The following is a 25565-nucleotide window of genomic DNA, read 5'->3' as shown; positions in this document are numbered from 1 at the left end:
TAACAAATTAGATGGTGAACATTTAAATTAACTTTGTGTTAGAATAAAAATCAAATCTAGGTCAAAATAAATATCAAAAAGTCAAAATAAAAATATAGGACGATCAGAATAAAAATAATGAATGGTCATAATTATATTATTCAGGATCAGAATTAATATCAAATTGTTTTACTAAAAATATAGGACACGGTCATGTGAATTTAAATAAGTATTATTACATTATATTATAGAAATATTTTATAAAATATCTTGCGCACTCTTAAACTGTTGGATAATGAACTGAATAAAATCTATCAAAATAGTTCTTACCATTTAATATTAATTCTGACCATCTAATGTTTATTTTGATCTTTTATTATAGATTCTGACTACAACTGTATTAATAATTCTTACCTGAAAAATATGAACCTCACATTATCATCGGCAGGCACCGAATCGATGCCACATAATATAATAAATAATTTGATTGGAAAATAATCCACAATAATTCTCAGATATAATTACCTTTTATAAAGTTTACAAAGTCGTTGGATGGAGAGATTAATAAAATCCAGTGGAAGGATTTTTATGATAAATGCCAAGGGAAAATTTAAAATAAAGTGAGTGAATATATTCATATCCTGAAATTGTTTCTTTTCATGTTCAAAACATGATAATAAATATAATATGCATAACTTATAGCTTGATTCAGTATAATATTATACATTCATTCCTTAATTTAAGAAATTTATTATATTTCTACAGCTTTAAATAATATTTTATCAATTTTTTTATAGTTTTACTCAGATAAGATAAAACATAATGTAGGTGTATAACGCGAAAGTGAAAAAAGATAATTGCGTTTTTTTTGAGAGTAAAATATATATTTACAGCAAGAATCTATTTAACTATATATAGCAAAGGAATTGATGGTATGTATTTTTATGCTATCATAAAAATATCATTAGCTATTATCAATAAAATAGGGTATTCAATTATTCTTTAGCCATTTTATATAATCATCTTTTATACAATGCATTATGTAGTAGAGAACGAAGCCTCATAAGTGTCTAAAGAGCATCGTCCACGTCAACAAGGTACATTATGCATTAGATAAGTAAACCTTTTAACATATGTAGCTTTAAAAAATGACTCACCGTGAATAGTCAGCTCCGAATCTCTGTTGATCTCGTAGAGACGAAGCGCTTCATCCAACTCCAGCTGAGTAGAAATGGTACACGGATCGCCTTCCTCGTCGACCCATTTCATAGTGAAGACCTAAAAAAGCATCATTAATAGAAGAGAAATTGTAGTAGAAAAATTGATTTATTAAAGAAGCGATTCTCTCACTTCTTCCGGTGTAAATCGGCATATTTCGATCATCTCCTGACACAAGTTTTGCAACGTTATGTTCTGATGGATGTAAGTTATCATAATCTCGCCGTTGTAGGCCGTCTTGACGCGTATATCGTTCGAGTTGTTGTCTTGATTCACAATTTGCGTCAGCATCTTGGATAGTCGATGGAATAGAACGGTAAAAAGTTGTAATTTAGCTTGTCAAAGGGCCCTCGGTCACGAATGTTTCTTCATGGACGCGACTCTGAAGATCTGCGGTGTCTGTAATTAAAATTAATTAAACTTATTATGAAAAGTGCAATATTTGTAAATAGATAATAAATCGTTAGTTGCGCATGTTTCATGACGTTTTCGCGCAAAACGCGGAAGTATTCCTTATTAGAAGTTATACGTCAGGTGAATCATAACCACCTGCAGTTAGCATTCCTTTTGACAGTTGGCTTTTAAGTTGAAAGTACGCTAATTGAAGACGAGAAACGATAACGCAAATATGAACCGACTCGAAATGTGTCTTTGTAATTGTTCGCACTTTTCGGTTACAAAGTATCGGCGTATTTTTCGCGATAATACCGCTAGTAGTTTTGACACAAACCTCAGGTGACGAGTTGCACTGCCGTTATAACGTTGCCATGCGAAAAAATAGTTGGGCGCTAGAAAGCAAACTGCCGCCCATGTTTGTAAACGTTAACATTTTCTTACGAGTTCAAAAATAATAATTTAAAAAAATATATTTTTCCTTTGTTTGAAAGCGATATTCAAATACTATTAGAAAAATCATATTCTTGGGCCAAAATCACCGTTATTGATAAAATAATTTCAATATTTGTGAATGCATCATCTGCATATGACCCAATATAACTAAGAAGACCTAAATTTTACAGTCTTCTCTCCATTGACGTCTATGTCGTAGAAATACACAAAATTTGTGCTATTTTGACATAGTTTATTTTAGTCCAGCAAAAATCTAAACTTTTTGTTCAATTCTTGAAAATTGTGGTAATATTTTGTTTTCTACTGAAAGCTTTGCATCAATTATTACTTCTCTTCTGGCATCCTTTTACGTCGCCTTATTCTTTTTTCAATTTATATTTTTCAATGTCTGTGTTTTATTTTTAATACTTTTACACAATTTTTGAACAATTCTAATTTCAAAGATTCAATATCAGTTACTGCTTCTTTGAAATTTATAGTAAGATCTTGCAATTAATCAAAACAATGAAATTAAAACTTGAAATATTTTATAGCAATTGTATTGTATTGTCGTTAACTGCGGTTTGTTTACCATCGAACTGACATAATGGTTTGACAGTCAAAGCACAACAGCAAAACTGGCGTTAAATTTAATTTTTCCGCTCTTGTTGGGACACTCTTTACAACTGTCGGAACCAACAGATTAACTACATATTATTTTTATTAAAAATAAATTTGAATCGCAACATCGAATATTTTTTTATAGACACATGTTAAAAAATAATTAGATTGTATGTAATTAATTATTTACACGTGTTGCACATAAATAAGTAATTATCATTCATACGTTTGTATCGAAAATATTGATAAATATGGAACAATTAAGATAATAATAGGTCATTAACTAGTCGTCAAAACTACATAGAGTTGTATTATTTTCAGAGAACTCGTCTGCAATCTTCACTGATCCTACTTATAATCTGCCCCCATTTGAGTCTCGGCGCAAAACAACCATCCGCCAATTGGGTTTGATAGTTTATATTGATTTTGTCAAGGATGTTGTCATAAATTTTAATTTTAATTTTAATTTTTCTGTCATTAAGCAACTAAAATTAAGTTTATTAAAATAACAAAATAAAATACGTAAGGGTGAAGTTTTGTGATTTTTGTGATTTTTCAAACTTTAGGCATTTAGCGAGAACTGAAGTTCCAACATATAATTTTTACAATGTTTTTCTCTTGATTGTAAGAAATAGTTATATTATCTAAATAAATTAACATTCTATTCAACATTACTGTACATACTAATTTCAGTCGTTAATTATAATTTTTTGTGTATTAGGATGCGCAGACAAGTTTATTGTAAGTTGGACCTGAATTCAAGATTTTTTTTATATTCGACAAAAAGAAAGATTTGAGTTGTAAATTGGCCACTCTCGGCGCTGTTTGGGCTTCAGTTTTTAGCGTAACGTGCGGCAACACCGCGCCTGGAAGAAGCACCGTTGACCTCGAGCGCGCAGTCGCGTTCCGTCCTTGTCTCTCGTCGCTCGGCCGCTGCGCAAGAGAGCGAGACGACGATACCGGTGACTAATTCGGTCACTTCCCGTTTGGTTTCGGATGCGGCCGTCGCTGGCGAGGGGAGCCGCCCCGTGACCGAGCCGCCCGCTCACCCGACCGGCGCTGCGCCCCCGCGACAGAGATGGTCAGTTCTCGGTTTCCCTTCCCCTTCCCCTTCCCCTCCCTCTACGCTCGGGCGTGTGCGAACCTCTCATCTGTCACATCGCGATTCTCGACCCGCATACATGTTACACGTCATATCTGCCATCACTTACTGCCATCGGCTTAGTCACCCGAATCAAATGTTACAGATTCCTTAATGTATTGTAATAGTGGCAAAATAATCCCACACTATTTTTACATTTTAAATTTACACATATATGATATTATTGTGAAGATTGAATTAATTATCAGTTTATACATTTTTTATACCTAATATATATATATATATAACCTAACTCGATATTCATCCGTAAGATTACCTAATTTGTGATGATCCATCAAAGATAAACCGAAAAACAGAAAGGTTCATATTACAATACATTGTTAAATAACCCTAAATTATATGAATTCGTAATTAAAATAATCCTTGCTGTTATATTTTATTGCAATCGATTAAATTATGCTTATAATTCAATACTTACGACTAGAGAATATTTTGCCATGTTGTCGTTTAGAGGATTAATCACTATAATCTATATTCACTGTACTTTGCTGTTAGTAAACGATGCTATGCCTTTTAAATGGATGTAATTTAACAGGTGTGCATTTAAATAAATACTTTGTTGTGTGGTAAATCTTTGGAAAAGGATTCGTTGTACAGAATTATTCACGGGGGGCGGGGCGTTCACTGTTCTGACCAACAGTAATGCACAAACAATTATATTTTAAATGTCTTTCAATTACAAACCGCAATTTGAAAAATAAACTAAACTACTCAAATTCAAACTTTCAATAATTAAATTAGATCTATTTATTTTCACCAAATTAAATTAGAACAAATTAAAAAATAACTCGGCGCCTGGTACTAATGGCATAACAGTTAAAACAATCAAATCAATATTCTAGTCTTATTGCTCCTATTTTAGTAAAAATTGTCAAAATAACTCCTTTATACAAAGCTAACAATTATCGCCCTGTATCTATTTTACCAATTCTAGCCAATAGAATAAATACAGATTTAGAAACAAATCCAATACAAAATATGCAGCTTTTAATTTAATTAATGAAATACAACAAAACTTTAGTGATAAAAATAAAATTTCAGCATTATTTATAAACTTAGAAAAAGCTTATGACACAGTAGACCGAAAGATATTATTAGAGAAATTAAAACATTTTGGAATAGTAGGACCAAAGCTAAATTTATTAAAAAGTTATTTAAATAATATACAACAAGTAGTTGTAATAAATGGTACACAGGGCTCTATTTTGGGACCTTAATTATTTAATTTAATTTATACATAAATGATTTAACCCTATGTAAACTTGCAGGAAGAGTTCAACTGTATGCTGATGATACAGCACTATAGTCCCCCCAATAACATGCAATTGTAAATTGGGAACATGCTATTTTGGTGTGAATAGTTGGGGGACTAGAAAATACTCATGCATTTTTTTGTAATACGCGCATGTAGTGAGATATCCTCTTTTTGGCTCGCTCACACATAAAGTAACAGGCACTCAAATAGTACGTCCCCAATTTACCGTGCTATTGGGTGATCTACTTTATATGATAATTTTGATATTACAATCACTAAATAATTCTCTTATTACAAAAAGTTTTAACCAAAAATTAAATTATTTTAACAAAAATAATTAAAAATATCATTGCGAAAAAATTCACAAGTAAAAACTCAAAAACTAGAAAGCCCCCGAAAAGCAGAGCCTTTAAAATTCTTCCACTAATATAAACAAACGGATGTAATAGTTCATCAAAAACTGAATATGGACCCTACCCTTCCTTCTAATTATCAGCCTATAAATTTACTACCAAATGCAAATAAAATATACGATTCGTAAGTATTTTTATTATTTAAAATATATATTTTCCAGACTGACGCACAAATGGACTGCGCCCTCGATCTGATGAGGCGGCTGCCGCCTCAGCAGATCGAGAAGAATCTGTGCGACCTCATAGATCTCGTCCCGAGCCTCTGCGAAGACCTCCTATCGTCCGTCGACCAACCGCTAAAAATAGCTAAAGATAAGAGCAACGGGAAGGACTATCTGTTGTGCGATTACAACCGGGACGGGGACTCGTATCGTTCCCCGTGGTCCAACACTTACGACCCGCCTCTCGAGGACGGGTCGATGCCTTCGGAAAAGCTAAGGAAGCTGGAGATCGACGCCAACTTAGCTTTCGATCAATACAGAGAAATGTACTTCGAGGGCGGCGTCTCTTCGGTGTATCTGTGGGACTTGGATCATGGTTTTGCAGGTATCCTAATAATATATTATTATTCGGTTACGTCCTGCATGTCAGAAGCTCACAGGGCGTTTTTTAAACAGTATTTTATCTTATCTTTTCAATAGATATATTAATATTTGGAAACGTATTTATATTTTTTATCAGCGGAAAAAACAGATTGTGGCTTTTCAATATAAATAAACATTATTTAAGTACTTTAAAGAAATATATATATATATATATTGAAAGTCTTCTACAGTGTTTATTAAATTACTAAATCAGTGTTTATTTCTTATTTTTAAAAGCTCTCTCTCTATGTTTTCAGGTGTAATTTTAATCAAGAAAGCCGGTGATGGTTCACAAAAGATCACCGGCTGCTGGGATTCGATACACGTGGTCGAGGTCCAAGAGAAGAGTTCCGGCAGGAGCGCTCATTATAAATTAACCTCCACTGCCATGTTATGGCTTCAAACTCGCAAGGAAGCGAGCGGCACCATGAACTTGGGCGGCAGTCTCACTAGACAGGTAGCTTTCGCTTATCTCGATCGACGCGCTTATCAGCGTTGTCGATAAACGTTTCAACTATTTTTAACGATGTGTTTATTTTTAGGCCGAGCAAGACGCGCCTGTGAGCGAAACGAGTCCTCACATAGCCAACATCGGGCGCATGGTAGAAGATATGGAGAATAAAATTCGCAATACGCTAAATGAAATTTACTTTGGTAAAGATGATCTGTTTTCAGAAATGCGGTGGAATTTTGATTTATGTCTAACTCGAAAAAGCTACACCCATAATTTGTTAGCAGTCTTACATGAGTCAGTTGTGTCGTCACTATCTTGTATTTTGCTAAGGAAATTTGGCTCTCGAAGAAAATGAATATATTTTATAAATTGTAGACCATAGAGAGATGTTAATTAATCGACTTTACTAATTACATATACACTAGTAAAGTAAGATACTCGGCTAAAGTAAACGACTTGATACTGACGTGCTTTCAATATTTTAACCCTTTAAACGCCAGTGATTTTTTAGTGAGTTATCTATTATTTTTCTTCACGCGTCAGTATCTCTTACTCAAAGTAAATATAAAATACTTGGTTTACTAATAAATGAAGCTAGTACAATAATCTTTAATAATTAAAAAAATATTAATTGTAAGTAATTCGTTAACTTGTTTTAAAAAATATTTATTTAAGAAAATAATGAATAAGGGACTCATCGGTGAGTTGCTGGGGTTTAAGTGGTTAATAAAGTTGTTCTGACTTATTTCGCTGAATGATCTTATCCAAGTTTTAAATATTATGCTTAGTGTATATTTTATTATAATTCTATTGAGCAATAGTTCAATATGTGAGTGTTATATTCCCCTACATTTGAATTTTTAAGTTCCTACTTTCATTTTAGAGTAATACAGTTTAAACCTTAAATTCTAGACTAGCACGTTAGAAGAAAACTCACATTTCTTAATTGTATCTTCAGTCAGATGTCATTTCAGATTTTTCCAAGGTGAGGCAAAAGTTGACCACTAATAGTATTTTATTAAATCCCATGCATTTTTCTGACTAAATTCAAGGAAAACTCTCGGTTATCTAGCGTTCATATTAAGACATTTTTTTATAACAATATTACAACTTACAATAAGTGAGAATCTAATGAAGAACATATAGACCGAATTATGCCCAATAGGAGAGCGCAAAAAACAATTATCTCTTCTCAGAAGTCAAAAATCCACGTCAAAAGCACTAAAGTCTTACAGTTGCTGTCGCAGTGGAAACGCTCGGTTATCTAACGTTCATATTAAGCCTTTATAACACGTCACGAGGAATAAAATCGTGTCAACGCCGTCGCAGTGGGAATGCTCGTTACCGAGTGTTCCCACTGCAACGGAAGTGATAATTGCTTTTGCGTCCTATTGACCAAAATTCGGTTTCAATATACTTGAACCAATATTCTCTTATCAGAAGTCTGTAGTATTGTCGGAAAGGATAGTTATCGTAATAAAATAAAACCTAGTGTAATATTCAAATGCAGATTAACTATGGAGCAATATGCGAGATGCGAAGTCTGTCTATATTTCTTCTTCCGCTTATTTTTTCTAAAAGTTTTCGAAAGTTCTAAAACTATGATTAGTCTTACAACTTTTATTAGATTAGGTTTTGATTTGACAGAAAATGGACGTTTCACAACTGTCAAATAGAGTTTCATAGATATTTTAGAGCAGCATATAATTTCACTAGTGCCTATCAGTTAAATTATATTTTCGATTGTAAAAATATGTATCTACTGGTGAAAATGTATTTGGATTTCACTAGTGAAAATATAACTTTACTGAAAAATACACATTCACTGTAATATTTATACATCACATGTAAATAAATAATGATAACTATGTAAATATATATATTACTACATGTTAAAAAGACATGATATAATTTCACTAGCACCTGCCAGAAAAATTAAATTTTCACTGGTAAAAATATATTTCTATATGATTTCATTGAAATAACATTTTTTTTTATATATTTTCAGGATGAACTCGAAACTTTTTTTTATATTTTTTTTAGGAATATCCTGAGAATTTCTGGTTTAGAATCTGGGACATCATTTCAGCATTTTTAATTTCTATTTCATTAAGATTCATAGTATTTAATTAAATGCCATGCATTTTTCTGGCCAAATTCAAGGGGGGGACGAACGATGTCCCTGTCTTCAGTCATCCCTGAATATTTCTTGTATATATCATATAGAGCCCTTCTTGAATATTAACTCTTCTATTATGAACAGATTATTTTCATATAAATTTATTTGCAACATTTTTATGCCATTTTAAAAATGAACGCTTTAGATGCAAGGTACAGATAAATCCAATCCACCATTTTCTCAAGTGCCAAGTTCGCATTTATTCCACATACTAAAATGCGCAGTTCTTAGGTGCGAAATGCGGATATATCTTAATACTATTGAATAGGCCTTATAAAAAAATCGTAAATATTTTTAAAGCATAATTGACTCATTACATGAGTGCATGAAATTTAATTCAGCATTTCAAGGGTTACTTAAATCTCATAAGGATGTATTTATATTATGTTATGAAGGTAGCACAAGTTGGCAAATATGTCAATGGACCGTATAAATTAAATGGTCAGTTTTTTTAACCCTTTATATGCCAAAATCCGATATTTCTCATCTCAAAAATCAGCAAATTTCTCGAAAAATTACCATGACTTTTTTGTTTGAAAATTCAATTTTTACGATTATTTTTCAATTACAACAGCTGCATAGGAAAGGGTGGGTCTGTTCAAGTTGTTTTGGAGCTGTTTTTAAAATATACCGTGACTAGGAAGTGTCGGCATCATTCAAATTCATTTATTTTTCATTACTTACAATACTACTTGTAGGATCGTATGTAATTTAGGTATTTATATTATTTTTATGGAACCATTTCAGTGTAAAAAAATAAATACATGCGTAATTCACGTAGTATGAATAAAACAGTATTAATTTTAGGAATAAATATAGTTTAAATATACACAGTAAGACAGGGACTATAATAACTATGTTGATAGTAAAGAGGGCGATAATATGTCTCGAGAACCAAAAACCAGTACTGCCCTATGTACTTAAACATACCGGTACCACCCATTAGGATGACCGACCAATCACAGTAGAAATTTAACGATGTTTTTATGCACTGATTGCTATTTAATGGAATTATTTTAAGATATATTTGTATTCAAATAAATACATGGTTCAATAAACTAAAAACGGAAAAGGATTCATTGCAGAGGGTTATTCATCGGGTGTTCACTATTTTGAGCAACAGTAATTTTATATATTGCTCATTTAAATTGAACACCTCACTTGAAAATAAATGTACTGTAAATTTAATATAAAAAACGCCTATTGATAATCACTGACTGTTTAATTATATTACTGCCCCAATAAATATAGAACATTTCAAAAATAAGCTAAGCCTGTATTTATTGATTGAGTAATTTTAGTCAGAAGTTTTATTAACAAGTCTGTTTTTTTTAATTATGTGGTTAGTTTTATTTTAATCCCTTGAAAATCTGCTAGTATTAGTATTGTTTTAATGATATGTTAATAACTAATCGTTTATCGAAGAGTTATTATGCGTATATGACATTTCTGATCATATAATAATAATGCTAATAACCATTTCGTTTAAAAGTTACTAACCATTTCATTTAATTTATTGCAAATATTTGTCTAATTAATGATTAAAATTAAACTATTATTAATATGGCATTTTTTCGCATAGTATTGTATGTATTTTTAAAAACATAGTTTTAGTTTTGTCACTGATCTGTTAAAAGTTTTACTGACTCAAAAATGCACTGACCATTTATGAGTAACTGATAATATATTTTTACTATTTAATTATTTAGCCTAATTAATCAGTTTCAATATTACAATGATGTGCAAACTACGCGTCATTATTTTTTATTTTAAAAATCTACTTGTATTTTGACTCCCAGTTTAATTTCAATGGTACTATCATTTAATTTATTCTTCTTATTTAAAGATTAACTTTTATAAATGAAATTTTAATCGCAAATAAGTTAATTATTTTAAAATTTTTTCCACAGATACAGCACGACATATTGCTACTGATATCGTCTGACCCCCCTGACCTCCGATGACATTAACATTTGCAATGTCATTCATTACATAATGATCATTTACATACTATCTCTCGATAAACTAACTCAAATTGAAATTCCACTGTCATTTTCGGTTACGATCTGAAAAAATATAATCATGTTTGTGACTGAACAACTTCATATTTCAGGCAAAACTAAAGATATCGTCAACGGGTTACGGTCGATGGTCTCGCTGGGCGAGCAACAGAAGCAAGCGGCTCTCCAGCAAGATCTGGCCGCCGCTCTCCACCGTCGCCACGCTGCCCGTCCAGCAGACTGAACTTCTAACGGCGCACCACAATAGCTGCTCAATTACTAGCCATCGACCTTCTACATGTCATCCAATACCTACCTATCATCATTTAAAAATCGCTCTCTCTATCGCTCGCACCTCATCATCATCGTCAGATCTTAGGTCGAAGACGTTCATCGGACGCGATCGAATTTATGGTTCATAAATCTGATTCGAGCTGATCGACGTCTCCGATCGTACTCTAGTCGGTTTACGCATTTGCACTCGAGCTTCAACGAAAATTGTGCGATATTCTTATTCGGCATTTATTATCTGTAAATATCTTTTTTTTATTATTATTATACATGTTCTTCTTTTACGTCGGTATTGAATGACACTCAATCGGTCAATTTTGTGAATGAGAATGATTGTATTTTTTAATCAATGGACATATTTTGGGGTTGAATAGGGCTCAATATATTAGTGAATATTTTAAATTAATTTTTTTATTATATTATATATAGTTGCCAAAGTCGTGCTTGTATAATAATATATACATATATATATATAAATCGCAGGAATGCTTGATGTTATAGCGTACTATGAATCGTTTCGAGCGAATTTTGGCTCTGTTCGTCTTCCAAAACTCTTAAGCTTAGCGTTTAAATCTCGGAGTAGTCGGAGCACATTCCAAAAGCTGATTTAATCAAAATTTAATTAAAAGTAACGCTCGACGACTAACTAAAAATTTTACAGTATTAATATTTTTATTTAACATGAGCGTTCATACCGACTCGATATGTCCATTTTGTTTGAATTGTCGAATAGAGCAGTATGTAAAATTAAAATGATTATATAAATATATATTATAAATAATATATATAGGCTATCCATTATTAAGTGATGAATTATGGCACATAGTTAATTACAATTGAGAAAAATAATAAATATAATTCTAACAACTCGGCTATTTAATAATGGAATTCCAAATTATACAATCTCTATCCCTTCCGTTCAAAAATTCCTAAATCAATATATATTACACATCCCATGAGTATTAAATTACTTGAAAACTATAATTTTTATTGCAAATTAATGGTGTTTCTCAAATTTTGTACTAAAATTTAATATGTACGTAACGATAAACGAGTATCAAGTGCAAATAGGTACATTTTAGTATTATAAACGTTCTAATCTAAGTGTCAGGTGAAAGAAAAATTTATGAATAGGACTGTTGTCACATCAACAGGCAGTAAAAAAACTTTATTCAAGTATAATAATAAAACTAACGTCAAATATAGGCAGAAAAAAATATGTAGAAAAAAAATATTACTAGAAATGTGTGCGGACTGTTTAAAACAATTTGAGATTTATTTTAAATTTACATAAAATATAAATCGGTAAAAGAATACAGCGCGTATTCATACATCAGTTTGCATGATAACAAATTGTTTTTTTTTTTATTGTAAATTATTTATATTTATTATAATATCTAACTAGTTTTTTTTACGTTTTCATATCAATTTTTGAGCTTGCTTTTTGTGAGACATCTTGAAACGGGCTGATTTCTCTTAGTTACGAAAAATAGAAAAACAATATGAGTCAAACGCGCAACTCCGGAAAGCGTGAGATTATATATATATATCACAATTTCAATATATACATACACAGCCATCGCTTCGCCGTTCGGATTCTTCGATCGGATATGTTATAAAGCTCCGAGATGTCTCTCAAAACGCTGATTCCTGAATTTTAAGAGTATAATATGATCGTTCACCATTGAAATACAATTTATTCATCATCGTTGCCTATAGTTAAGCGTAATTCTAATATATATTATATAAATATATACGATACACGTACGTCTGAAGCGCCCGAAACGTATTATTAACGCCCGATCTTCCGTAGGCTCGTCGCACTAAAAAAACATTAGGCTTTCGGTAAAAATATCTACGAAATCAACGACAGCTTATATTTACGTAATATATATTTTAAAATAAAAAAGAGCTCGAGTGAAAAAATAAATTAAATACAATCGATTAAGACAAATTTGTATAATAGCAGAATGATATCGTTTATAATTATATATAATAGCAATTTAAAAAATAATTTTACAAGTCAGCCGTTAAACAATCAACCCTTGACTTATTGATTTTTTTTCAGTTTAATTATTATACAAACTTTTCAATATCTCGATAGCGTAACGAACGTCCCGCGTCGCACATTTTACATCCGTCGATTGCAAAGGAGAGTATAGCAGCAGGAGGCTGATTCGATATATATATATACATATTTATATATATATATATATATATATAACATACGGCGGATTGGGCATAATAATGTATTTGACATATCGATTCCGAGAAACATATAATATTCATTACACATTCTCTCCATCTCACTCTCTAGCGTATATAAATTATTATCCCCGAATAACAGATGGTCGAGAACGTCGAGGAACTTTTCCGCGGCCTCGAACACGAAGCGTAATCCGCACACAAACTCTTCCGTCTTCTTTTTTTCCGTCAAAATTTTATACATATTTTTCTTTTTATAAAAGACCAGTCCGTAGTTGTATTATTAATTTTTTTTTAATTTTATCATCATTACAATAATGAATTTTTTGATGGTACATTCGTTGGCGATCTCCCGTAGTGCGGGCAGCCGCGATGGAAGGGTTTCGACGACTTATTTGTCGAGAGCGGTATTCGCCTTGATGGCGATCACGCACTCCTCGCCGCAGGATTTCAAAACGGTGCACTGAAAACAGACAATACGTTAATCGAATACGAACGGCATAAAAATATACACACCAAGTAAAACGAGGACTTTGAAGAAAAATATATACTGTACTACCACTAAAGAATTTATAAAAAGATATACTCACGAGTAGTTCTTTTCCGGCTTCGAAATCGGAACGCAATTGAGTTCCGAGATCGCCGTCGGGGATCTTAAGATCCTCACGCAGATCGCCGTTGTCAGCCATGAGAGTTAAATATCCGTCGTCTATGTCCGTCAGCTGATAGTCTTCGCGCTTCACATGTGGCACATCCATGTTGTGCGTGGATGGACAAATATCTTCATATCTAGGTACAAAAATAATACGACAGATATAGAACGGGTCGTTTTGAGTTCAGTTTCGCTGCATTCGAAAGACTCACTTCTTTCCGTTAAATATATCGATTCCGACCATGTGTACTTTGGCGTGTCCGTGCTTTCCTGTCTTAGAAGTCGACATCTCAACAATCTTGCAGGGGCGACCCTTGAGCATAACAAAGCCGTTCTTGCGCAGGGCGCTGCATTGCATCGGGAAGGTCGCCGATGCGCCGGAGTCTCCGGTCTCGAAGTGGGTCTCCTCCATGTCGGCCATCTTGGTGCTTGGCTAGATATTTTTAAAAGCGAAACGAAAAATTAGCAAAGGCTTTTTATAACCAGAAAGAAATGCGTTCTTTAGATAGACTTGTCTTGTCCTTTAGCGTTCTATTGTATCGAGTGTTCGAATTGAATAATTTCCATATAAAGGTATAACATTGTTCAATCAAAACCGGCCCATTATAAAGAACACTTGCTAGTGTCGAACATATTTAATGAGTTCAAAATTAATCACGTGTTTGTTTGTCAAAAGAGGATTTGTTTTATTAAAACTTCCACATAAGATACAGTATTAAAAAGTGGTTTGCGATTTTACAACATTGTCAATGATAATTTTATTCTCAGTAGTTGCATTCCTTCCTTTTTTGAAATTTGTGTAACACGAAATTTGGTATACAGATTTTATTTTTGACAAAAAAAAAACTAGCCAAAATCAGGTAGGCTCTTTTAAATAATGACAAAAATATGCTTCTAATCTATAGCTTTAGACGAAAAAGGGCTTACTGTCGCTGCTGTTTTGAGACTCGAGTGCTGCATCAACTGAACGATAAAAATTCAGTGGACCGAGATTCATTACTTAAATGCCAATGAAAACAATTTTTCATTGGCAACGAAAAGTGGATTCAGTACAATGACGTTAGTGAGTCAGCGCAGACTGAGAAGGTCAGATTGCACCCTAAGATCAAACTACGAGCTGCTCGCAATTTACTAAACCGAAAGCAATCGACAGGAAATAAGCCAAGTTAGCCGAGAACCAATCCTTACATTTTTCTTTATAAAATTGTTTGTTAGCAAATCACGAGAATTCTTAAAAAGATAAATGATTTCTTCCTTGCTTCTAAATATATGATTTTAAAAATACTAACAAGGAAACGAATGTGTATATCTAACAATTTTTTTAAAATTCAACTGATTTCTGATACGTCTCGAGTGACCAGCACGATAGACCAGTGGTATTGACCCTTTGAGTAATGAGGTAATTTATATGCATTTGTTAGTATACACCCGGGAGTGAGTTAATTTTATTTATTTTTCCATAATTATTTAGAATTAGTGACTATTATATAATATAATTTCGATCCTATATGTTACTAATCTCACAAATAAATAATTAAAAATATAATTGGGCTACAATGTGTATTGTAACATCTGTAGATTGTAAGGTGTTGATTGTTTTCACACGGTCGTAACACCTGTCATTTGCAAAGATTTAGAATAAATATGTAAAATAAACGTTAACAATCTTCCGATGGGAGTCGAAAAATCGATCAGGTGATTTTTAAGTTGTGCTCTTTTTTATGCTGAAAGCATTATTATTTATTTATATTAAATTATTGTTGCAAATTGACTCAATATCCAAACTCTCAAACACGTTTTACAGTTAGAACGAGTTTCTTTCATTATTATTTCTATAACTCGAGTCAATGATATAATGCATTTTATAAATAGTTTGGAAGATTTAATTACAATAAGTTATCTGCAGCTAGACTGTCAAATAGAAACTAATTTTGAGAAAGCGATAGTGATGATGATTTCAACATTCAAGTTATGGAATGTAAAAAAGCTGATACACAGTTGGTACTACCAACAATCGTCCCGCTGAAATTAGTTGTATATCATAAAACTAATGGATTTCAGCTATCAACAAGAATGGTACTGACGTAAATGATGAAATAATGGCTAAAGCGTCGCTGAGCCCATGTATATGTCACAATGTATATTTTAGAAATTGTACACCATCTGTCCGTATAGAAGATTTGTTATTCTGAAATATTATAATAATTTATTTTTTGGAGACGATAATCGAAAATTTCGAAACAGCTTTTGTAGAAATTTTTCGTCGAACCCTTGTGGACGTCATCAAAGTGTCCAAACAAACATTTCCCTTCAACGCCAACTTAACCTTACTTGCAGTCCAATATTTTTTATTTTTAAATACACTGCAGTCCAATTTATTTAATTACAACAATTAAGCTTCTCATTTATTATTTATATATCACTTATTCAGTGTATACCCTCTGTAAACGTTCCAGATGTTGGGACCACTAACTGAAAAAAAACCCACAAAAATATGCAATAACAAAATAATGTTTCGCTCTATCCTTGTAAATAGTATTTAGTTAATTGTTCACTATTGTATTTCACACATGGCTAATTATTCTCAACATATTTTTAATCGCACGGAATTTACTGTTTTTATTATTACTTTGATTTATGAAACACAGGGATGGCATTTTAGCATTTTTCAGTAGGGTTTTTTTTTAATTTTCAATTTTTCTGGCCAAAATCAATGGGGTCCTTGTTTAGAACCGACGTCAAAAGCAGTGAAATATTAAGACGGTTAAAACTATTTTACGTTTTTTATTCATACGCTATACACATTCATTATTACTAAATTAAAAATTCATAAATTTCATAATTTAAAAAAATGGTCAGAGTCGCTCATTTTTCACGACTCCGACTCCAACTCCGGCCAAAACACCACGACTCCACGACTCCAACTCCGACTCCGACTCCACAGCCCTGGTCAGAACGCTCACTACTATGCATTCTCACTGCGACTGTGCTGAAAGATTTTATTGCCTTTGAAGTGAATTTTTGATTTCTGAAAAGTAATAATTGTTTTTGCGTCCTCCTATTGGTCAAAATTCGGCCTGAATACACTTTAACCAACACTGTTATTTCAGAAGTCTGTAATAATATCGGTAAGGATAGCTATTATATTTTTAAAACATAGTGTAATATCCAAATACAGATAAACTATGGAGCAATATGTGATGTCTATCTGTACTTCTTCTGCTTATTTTCCCCTGAGAGATGAGTTGGTTTAGCTTGTATTTTGGACTTGACCTAATGAAAGATCTGAAAGTATAATTATTTTTAAAATATCATTTGGTAAAATTTGGGTTTGAACAGCAAATGGACAAAAACAGAAAATTATTTATGATAGATATACACATTTAATTAAATACTATGTTCCGTAAGATAAATTGTTTGTGCATTTATGCAAGGTAAATCTTCGGAAAAGGATGTTCACTTGCACCTAATATGTCCAACATTAATGCGCAAACAATTCGTTTTACGGTACAATTGTTTTATATATTGCTCATTTAAATTGTCCTTGTAGAAATATATATCCAGTGGTAAAAACTAGTGAAAATATAACTTCACTGAAAAATACACATTCACTGTAACATTTGTATTTTGCATGTAAATATATTACTACATATGGAAAAGTTGAAATCATATAATTTTACTAGCAATAATATATATCTACCAGTGAAAATGAATTCTGATACGGTTTCACTGCAATTAAATAGTTTTGGGATAGATTAGATTGTTTTTTTTTGAAGGGATAACCCGAGAATTTCTGGTTTAGAATCAGTTACATCATTTCAGCTCCTTCTAGAGTAGGGGCAAATGTTGGCTATTTAGTGGTCGTTTTTTTAATATTTTGATTTCATCAAGATTCATAGTATTTAATTAAATGACACGCATTTTTCTGACCAAATTTAGGGGGCAAATGCCACCTGCCCCATTCGAATGATATCTCTGATGAAACACTAAACAAATGTATGTATTTACATTAAAATTACTTACATATATAGATACTTGATGTTTGGTTATATTTGGCAAGCATATGATTTTCAGTCGCATTAAAAATGTTTTTAAAGGTGCCACGCCTCATGCCTCTCTATGCAAATACTATAATATTATTGTTTGTTTATCTACAGCTCTACTCTGTCGGACATAATTGTACTGCAAGTAAGTTATTTATATTTACAAAATTGCATTTAAAAAATCAATGAGCGCTTCTCTTTCAGGTACATCATCATCATCGTCAAAAAATAAATTATATCACATTCACTATTGGAAATATTATTGTCAAATAAGTTATCATCATCAGACACACTATAATTATAAAGGAATAACTTTATTAGCACGATCAACTGTAGTTGAAAACAGTTATTTAATTCATGAAAACCATAGATAACAATTGTTCCCAAAGTTGACGGAGTAACAGATTTTATGACGAATTTTAGTAATTTGATAATTCAAATAGTTTTACTAGGTAATTAACGAAATAAAATACTTTTGGGCATGGCATTCATGCCTTTAGACTTGAGAGCTAATTTTTTGGGAATACCAAATCAAGTAAATGCGGAGGGTGGTTGAGCACTACGGTGCCTTTGTCCAAGAATTGTAGCACAATATTTGCTTTGTGCGGTAACTGCCTTCGATTCGGTATTCTGGTCCAACTGGAAGATAGTATCAAAATTTTTTCTAGACCTACAGAACATATGCCACAACTATGAGATGACTACTAAAACTGGAGATATGGCATAATATAACTAGGTCTCGCGGATTTGGGAAAGACAGTAAATATAATTTCACTAATCAAACAATTGATACCAAATTTCAGTGATTCACTGAGCGGACGATCCGGAACATTTTGGCCTTAACAGGTAATGTCGCACTACAGCTGTGTTTTTAAAATATAATTTTTTTTCACTAATACAAATAAATATCTACAGGTGAAATCCACCTACTCCATTGGCCAAGAAATATAATTAGACAAAAACAAAGTCAGTCGAAGGATCGAGGACTACAGACTTTATTGGTCCGTTCACGCATTTTTGAAGATTTAAAATAGTTTATAATGATAATAGATCACTGATTCTTGAGAAAAAATACATTACATGAGACTATGGCGACAACAACACAGCACTTTTCATTGTTGCACATATGTCGGCGAACAGATTAAAAACCGTCAGGACAGCTGACTCGAAGCGCGCGAGGCTACTCGTTTCATTATTTTGATGCCAAACCTTGTTGTAATCGATTGTTTTGGGCGCAATGCGATGAAGGCGAAACGTCAGGCGGCCATTTTGAGGTTAGGCGGTCTTAACCTCAAAGACGGCGGCCATTGACTGGCGATTCGAGACGGGGGCGCCGAGAGGTTATACGGCCACGAGGGCGCAGCGCGACTCCGACGCGTCGTTCGAGAGAAGGGGTCGGCGTCGAGGGGCGGCGGCGCCGGGGCTCGAGCGTCTCGGCGGCGCCGACGCGTCAGGCGCACGCGATAGGCACGTCGCCGGCCGGCGCTGGCGCGCGGAGGCCGCGGCCCCCCACGGCTCGGTTCCGAAGCGCCCGAGACTGCGCCCCCGTCGAAGCGCGCGGAGGTCCATTTACCTTTTAGGCTCTCGGCTGCGGCTGTCTGCGCTCGGCTTTCGGCGTGCGACTCGGCTCACGTGTGCCCAAGATGGCTGCCGGGGCGGAAAGGCCCCGCACACCGCACTCCGCGCCCCTCCCCTCTCGACGCGACGGAAACGCACGGCGCGCGGGAACAGTGCGCGCCAACTTCGAATTCGCACGCGATCAGCAAATATACATTTCGCTTCGAGGTGCCAACTTTCATCGAAAACGTAGCCCGAAACTAAAACAAATACGTTTTCACAACTTTTAAATAGTTTCGTTTCTTGTTTGAAAACTGAGGTTTCACGGGCAAATTTTGCTACGATGGTCTCTAATTCTTGACCGTCGCTATCAAGACACCTAGATGAGCCATACTGATTTTCAGCGAATTTGACACATACAAAGATGTTTTCGGCTGAAACAGTTTTTTCCCATGTACTAGCCTCTTCTTGCGCACTTGTAATACAAATACATGTTTGAATTATTTTTTACAAAATTAATTATGACGCATTGGAGAAATCTAGGTAATCACAATGGTCTGATTTATAATGAATAAATTTATTGCATACAAAAAAAGTTACACTAATTTAACTTTACATGAAAACGGTTCGTTTGTAGTTTCATTGATATATTTATTGTAAATCTTCAGTTGTAACATAATAATCGATAGTCTCTAGCGCATGTCCTACAGCTCATTGAATATTTTATTTTCTTTTCGATGATGACGTCAGATCCGGCAGTTCTCTCTAAAATAGCAAAAGCTGATACATTGAATTTAGCCAACCGAAGAGGTAAAACCTGAAAAAATCATCATATTAATTTACTTATTGTAAATCTTCTAATACGTTACAACACAATCAATACTTATTAGTAAGCAGTGAGACAATCTACAATCAATATGTTAGACACATGGCAGCCGAGAGAAAAATCGGGCCCTGGTGCTTAATGTTACTTCGCTCCCCCTCCCCCCCAAATATTTAAGTGACATCTAACACAGTTCATACAATTATGTGTTTTCTTGTATAAACGAAAATAAATAATTTTATATTTTTTTGCTGTGAGTATTGTAAAAAGTCATAAACTATTAGAGAAAGGAACGCAGATCCGGTACTCGAAAACTTAGACTCAGGAAATATTTATTTTATTTGTATTAAAATTAAAAACATATCGATCGATCGATCGCTCTAATTTTAAATAACATTTTCGCAATTTTTCCACTGTATTAAAAAATATGCAGGCCTCGGTTATTTACATCTTCTGATTCCCCCTCTCGTCAGGCCTGACCGAACATACATAAAAATTCTGTCAGACGTACCCAGACGCTCCTAAGACGAGAAAATAAATAAATTTTGATTTTTAAATCTTAGAAGTGCAAAGTTAATATATAATATATAATTTTTTGCTATTGAACATTGATTTAATACCGCAATAAGAGTAATTATATGATTAGATTTATCAAATTTCAAAATTACAATTATCATAATACAATTACAATAGATTTATCAAATGGCAAAATTAAAATTATGAGCTGCTGAGTCAGATTTTGGTGCTTAATTATACGGATGCGTGCACTACTACACGCCTGCGATAAATATATGTAGTACTATTTGGATAAACAATAATAGATAGAAACTACTTTTTAAATTAAAAGTATATGTAAATACTTGTTCTGGAAGCATTGTATTTACCTAACTGCTTAATAAGTATCATCGCAGATTTATAAATTTAACTTCAGAATGATTTATAAATTGTAAATATAGGATATGTTTTACACTTCATAAAAGCTATTTTATTAAAATCTATTATTACATTACACAGTTTAATATTATATTTTTTGTAAATTTAAGCAAGTTTTATCACAAAATTTTAATCGCACTAACATAATAGCATGTATTATTAATATAATGTGGTTTCATTTTTTAAAAAACATTAAACGTAGAGTAAAAATGTTTTAAATTATTCAAATTTGATTGCTTTGCGTGATTCAATAATTAATTTGATAAATATTTATAAAGCTGTTATTTTTAGATTTTTTAATATTTGCTGCCAAATGACGTTCTAATACGTAAAAAAGATTGTTTCGAACCACGCCAGTACAATGGACCAAAATACACCTGTACTTTAGCTTCCACGTACACTTATTTGAAATTATGGCAACACCGTAAGCTCCGCTGATGTTATTTTGTTGGTATATAAATATTTTGTGCGAACGGTCGATACGTGCAGGTAACGATTTTATCGACTCGTTGCCCGCGAAGCGACGCGTATAATCCTCCGCGTTGTACAAAATTTGCGTCACACCTTCGATCGATAACTTTTTTATCGGTGCAAATTTTTACATAATATTTGAACGATGATGAAAGTCGATTTTGTTCATGTCTGTATATAAACATATGTCCATCTTGGTTGATTATGTAATAAATTAGTCAGATTATATATATTTTTAATTAAATTTGCAATAAAAAAACATGGAAAAAAGTTATAACCAAAGGCCCCGGCGAGATTCGAACTCGCGATCTCCTGTTTACTAGACAGGCGCTTTAACCAACTAAGCCACGGCGCCGCATGCCTTGCAGTGAAAAATAAGTGTATTTGAAACCGGGATCATTTATCGTATAAAATAAAGTTTAAAACTTTTGTAATACTGTACAATTTAAATTTAACAAATTAAATAATAAACAATAAAATTTATTTGAAGATATAACTTTTAATGAAAAAAATTACTTAAATAAAAATATTATAATCCAAGTTAAATGGTTCGACACTTTGTTAAAAAGATATTTTAGTGTCAAACCATTTTCGATTAATAAATAATAATACCAGATGCTTAAAATATTCACTACACACTTTTGATTTCCAATTTGTTGATAAAATAATGAAAGTAATGTTGGTTATTAGTTTTCCATACAAAAATATGTAATATTAAACAGTTATCATTGATAAAAATATTTATTTTAAATTCTTAATAAATAAAATGTATTGTAACAGGAATATGTGATACTAGTATAATTTATATTAGGACATCTATTACTGGTTTTTAGGTAAGTATAGCTGAATTCAGGTACGTATTTTGGGGGCAGGGGGGGGGGCAGACTTGGCATTTGCCCTCCTTTGAATTTGACCAGAAAAATGCATGTCACTTAATGAAATAGTATGAATTTGAATGAAATATTAAAAAAACGACATCTGGCCCACTTTTGCCCTCCCCCCTCCCTAGAAATAGCTGAATTGATGTCCTTTATTCTTAATCAAAATTCTCAAGTTATCCTCCTAAGAAAATCTAAAAAACAGTATCTCATAAATATATTATATATTAATTTAGTGAAATCATTTTGTGTTTGTTTAAATCATTTTGTATAGCATATGTTTTACTAGCGAAAATATAATTTATCTGGCTGGTGCTAGAAAAATTTCATGATTTAATCTTTTCCAACTTTGTGATGTTCTTCTACCTGGAAACAGTTTTAAGCCTCGGGCGGAATTCTTTTGCTGTTGACAGATATTGCATATTTTTGCAGAGAAGATCGTTGCAGTTCTGGATACTATAATTTAACTGGCTAAACTTTCTTCAAATGATGTTTATACATTAGAAAAAACGCGAAAGCAAAATACGGTTCGTCAATCTTCAATTAAAAACAAAATCAGGAAAGATATTCACTATTATTTCTTTCAAAAACTGGATGGAATTAGATTTAAACGATTAATGACGTAAAACTTTTATAAAAATGAAGATTGATTACAGTAAAGGTGAGCTCAATTGGTTTAAATAAATAATTAAATTCTTCCTGCTGATTAAACTAGTTGAAAGTGGTATGAATATCTCGCATGAAGCTAAAAATAAATAGGATAACTATTTATTTTATATAAGGCAAAGTTATTTAGTTATAAATTATTATTATCGTGTAACGATATTTGAGTCACGTGCTGTTTGTGTAATCACTATAAATACGTTTTGTTATCATGAGTCGTCTCGGAAGAACGGGTAAATCTCTGGATTTCAGGGAGACGTGAAGAGGGAAGCGGCTACTTTCTTAGTCTAGCTCTCTCTTGCATTACTATACGCTCCGAATTGGTAATCTTGTCGGCATAATAGTTGCACTTGTTGGCGAGTCGTACAAATTAATAGCATTTATGTTTATCGCGCTTTTAACGCGTATATGCAATAAGTCATTATCTATATAACGAGTGCCCCATGACAGCGTTGCTGGATCTCCAGCTGATAGAATTACTACCGTCATGTAAACGCATTTCTATAAGAAGGGTAATACAATAACAATCTGTTTTTACTTCTAAATCATCACATTGATCCTAATATGGAGAGCATGTAAGCAAAAGCACTTTATTTTATTAAAAAAACATATATAGCGTACATCAGACACTTTAATATTAAATAATATAATAATAGGAGAGGTGGGACTAATATAAGTAAATTTTTTTACCACTGGTAGTCCACCGTCATGATTTCAGTAGAAAGTTTAACCACCCCTGACTTATACGGATGCAGAAATGTGTGTAAAGGAGAAAATAAATACAACATTGATATAATGCAATTCCACTATGTCTGGAATCTTTGATGTGTTTCGTTCCAAATGACATTTATATATGGAGCTGTGATATCCTGAGCGCTTCATCACTTATTTATGGAAGAAGACGAGGGAAACGCCGATACGAGATTCCCTCAAATTTTATGACACTTTCAACAATCGGCGACGATCAAAGTGAACATACAAATATAAATATATTTAAAATTAATTTTAATATCGTGTAAAATAATTATCTAGGATACATAGTTATTCAAGATTATTACATAATATTTAAAATTAAATATTTCTACTTTATTATTAATTTAATACAATGTTTGGATATCTCTGTCGGATCCTTTTGTGCAAGATATCTATTAGATATTCGCTGCATTAGCGAGGAACAACCTTTGATGTTCAATTGATAATGCAGAATCGAATCAGTTACTCTTGACTTCTTCGCCAATGCAATATACCCATCATCCTCGATTCGAAGACACAATAAAATGAGACGTTTGTTTGAAACGCTCCAATAATTTCACGAAATATATACAAGGGTGAATAAAAACGAGCGGATATGCGATATACGCGTACGAATGGAAAATCAAAAGTTTTGTCTACATATATGTATAAACATATATATATATTTTTGTGTTTATTTACAATCCATTTATTACATGTGACAATAAGTATTTTTTTGATTAGAATATTTCCACGTAAAGAAAACATTCCATTGTATACTTCTCCATAATTATTTATGCAAAATCTAATTTATTTTATATAAAATAAATATGCATATATAATATTTAAAATATATGTAATGTATCATTTAAAAATATTTTAATATTAATCCTGTTATTTATGATATCATTTCTTGATTTAAAATTATAATTCTAAAATATGGAAATAAAATATCAAGGGTGTCTATTCCGGTTTTGGTTCGCTGTATTTCCACCCCGTACGTTGAAGGCGATCGTAGAAATTCTGGCATATTTCTTGACGGCTGCTAGGCCTACGGGCACCATTCGCGGTACTTTGGACGCGCATGTGCTGTGTCTCTTGTTATGTATGAATCGCTGTTAGATGTTTAAATTTATTTGAGCTTAATTATATTGTCACCGACAGATTATTTTTAATCAGAACACTGCACAACTTAACTACAACACAACAAATAAAATAACTAGGGTAATCGTCTCCGGGTACACATACACTGAAATCTCATTTATTAACCTAAAGAGAAGTAGCGTTCCGTTATTTTATTTTTAGAACTAAATAATTAATAATATTATATAGAACTAAATACTTATAAAATAGATAATACGATGTTGAAAAATATAAAATAGGGCAATGAGAGTAGTTTTAAATAAAAATATTTTTACTAGTTGTAGAAGTATGATTGATAGATTGGAGTTACATGTTCATGAAATATTAAAGATGTTTCAGTATTTATATATAAGCTAAAAAATAGTATGTTAGTAGAGTGTTTAATATGTATTTTATTAAAAAATAAATATGTACATAAATTAAATACTAGAAATAGAGACAATTAAAGAATAAGCGGGTTTCCTCAATGTAATAAAGAAAT

General features: G+C 32.5%; 3 protein-coding genes and 1 non-coding gene across 5 annotated transcripts in view; 1 reads left to right on the top strand and 3 right to left on the bottom strand.

Annotated features, from left to right (window-relative positions):
* aPKC (protein kinase C iota type) overlaps window positions 1-1970 on the bottom strand; it is a 200539-nt gene extending 198569 nt beyond the window's left edge. The window contains exons 1-3 of one of the 2 annotated variants that reach the window (XM_088201605.1): window positions 1928-1970; window positions 1330-1596; window positions 1137-1257 (exon numbers count right to left, since the gene is read on the bottom strand). In XM_088201605.1, coding sequence (XP_088057731.1) covers window positions 1137-1257; window positions 1330-1488 — 280 coding nt within the window. In that variant the 5' untranslated portion in view covers window positions 1489-1596; window positions 1928-1970. Of the gene's footprint in view, window positions 1-1136; window positions 1258-1329; window positions 1597-1746 lie in introns of both variants that reach the window. The other variant, XM_088201606.1, reaches the window with a different exon arrangement.
* A 1508-nt stretch (window positions 1971-3478) lies between these two features.
* cpb (F-actin-capping protein subunit beta) lies at window positions 3479-11386 on the top strand. Its single transcript, XM_088201326.1, has 5 exons — window positions 3479-3727; window positions 5638-6022; window positions 6318-6517; window positions 6603-6714; window positions 10807-11386. The coding sequence occupies exons 1-5, from the start codon at window positions 3725-3727 to the stop codon at window positions 10935-10937; spliced, it is 831 nt and encodes a 276-aa protein (XP_088057452.1). The 5' UTR covers window positions 3479-3724; the 3' UTR covers window positions 10938-11386.
* A 2048-nt stretch (window positions 11387-13434) lies between these two features.
* Window positions 13435-19552, bottom strand: eEF5 (eukaryotic translation elongation factor 5). The gene is made up of 4 exons (XM_088201327.1): window positions 19458-19552; window positions 14054-14274; window positions 13780-13978; window positions 13435-13652 (listed from the first exon to the last, which is right to left on the bottom strand). Exons 2-4 carry the CDS (start codon window positions 14260-14262, stop codon window positions 13581-13583), a joined length of 480 nt encoding a protein of 159 aa, XP_088057453.1. The 5' UTR covers window positions 14263-14274; window positions 19458-19552; the 3' UTR covers window positions 13435-13580.
* A 2397-nt stretch (window positions 19553-21949) lies between these two features.
* TRNAT-AGU (transfer RNA threonine (anticodon AGU)) lies at window positions 21950-22023 on the bottom strand. Its single transcript has one exon. It is a non-coding gene; the product is annotated as a tRNA-Thr (tRNA).
* Window positions 22024-25565: the final 3542 nt, after the last annotated feature.

Source organism: Plectrocnemia conspersa, unplaced genomic scaffold (assembly GCF_051122295.1).
Source record: "Plectrocnemia conspersa isolate PC_06_02 unplaced genomic scaffold, ASM5112229v1 ptg000013l, whole genome shotgun sequence".
NCBI classification, from domain to species: Eukaryota; Metazoa; Arthropoda; class Insecta; order Trichoptera; family Polycentropodidae; genus Plectrocnemia; species Plectrocnemia conspersa.
The sequence above is the reverse complement of the archived record's forward strand: the minus strand, read 5'-3'. Positions and strand labels throughout refer to the sequence as shown.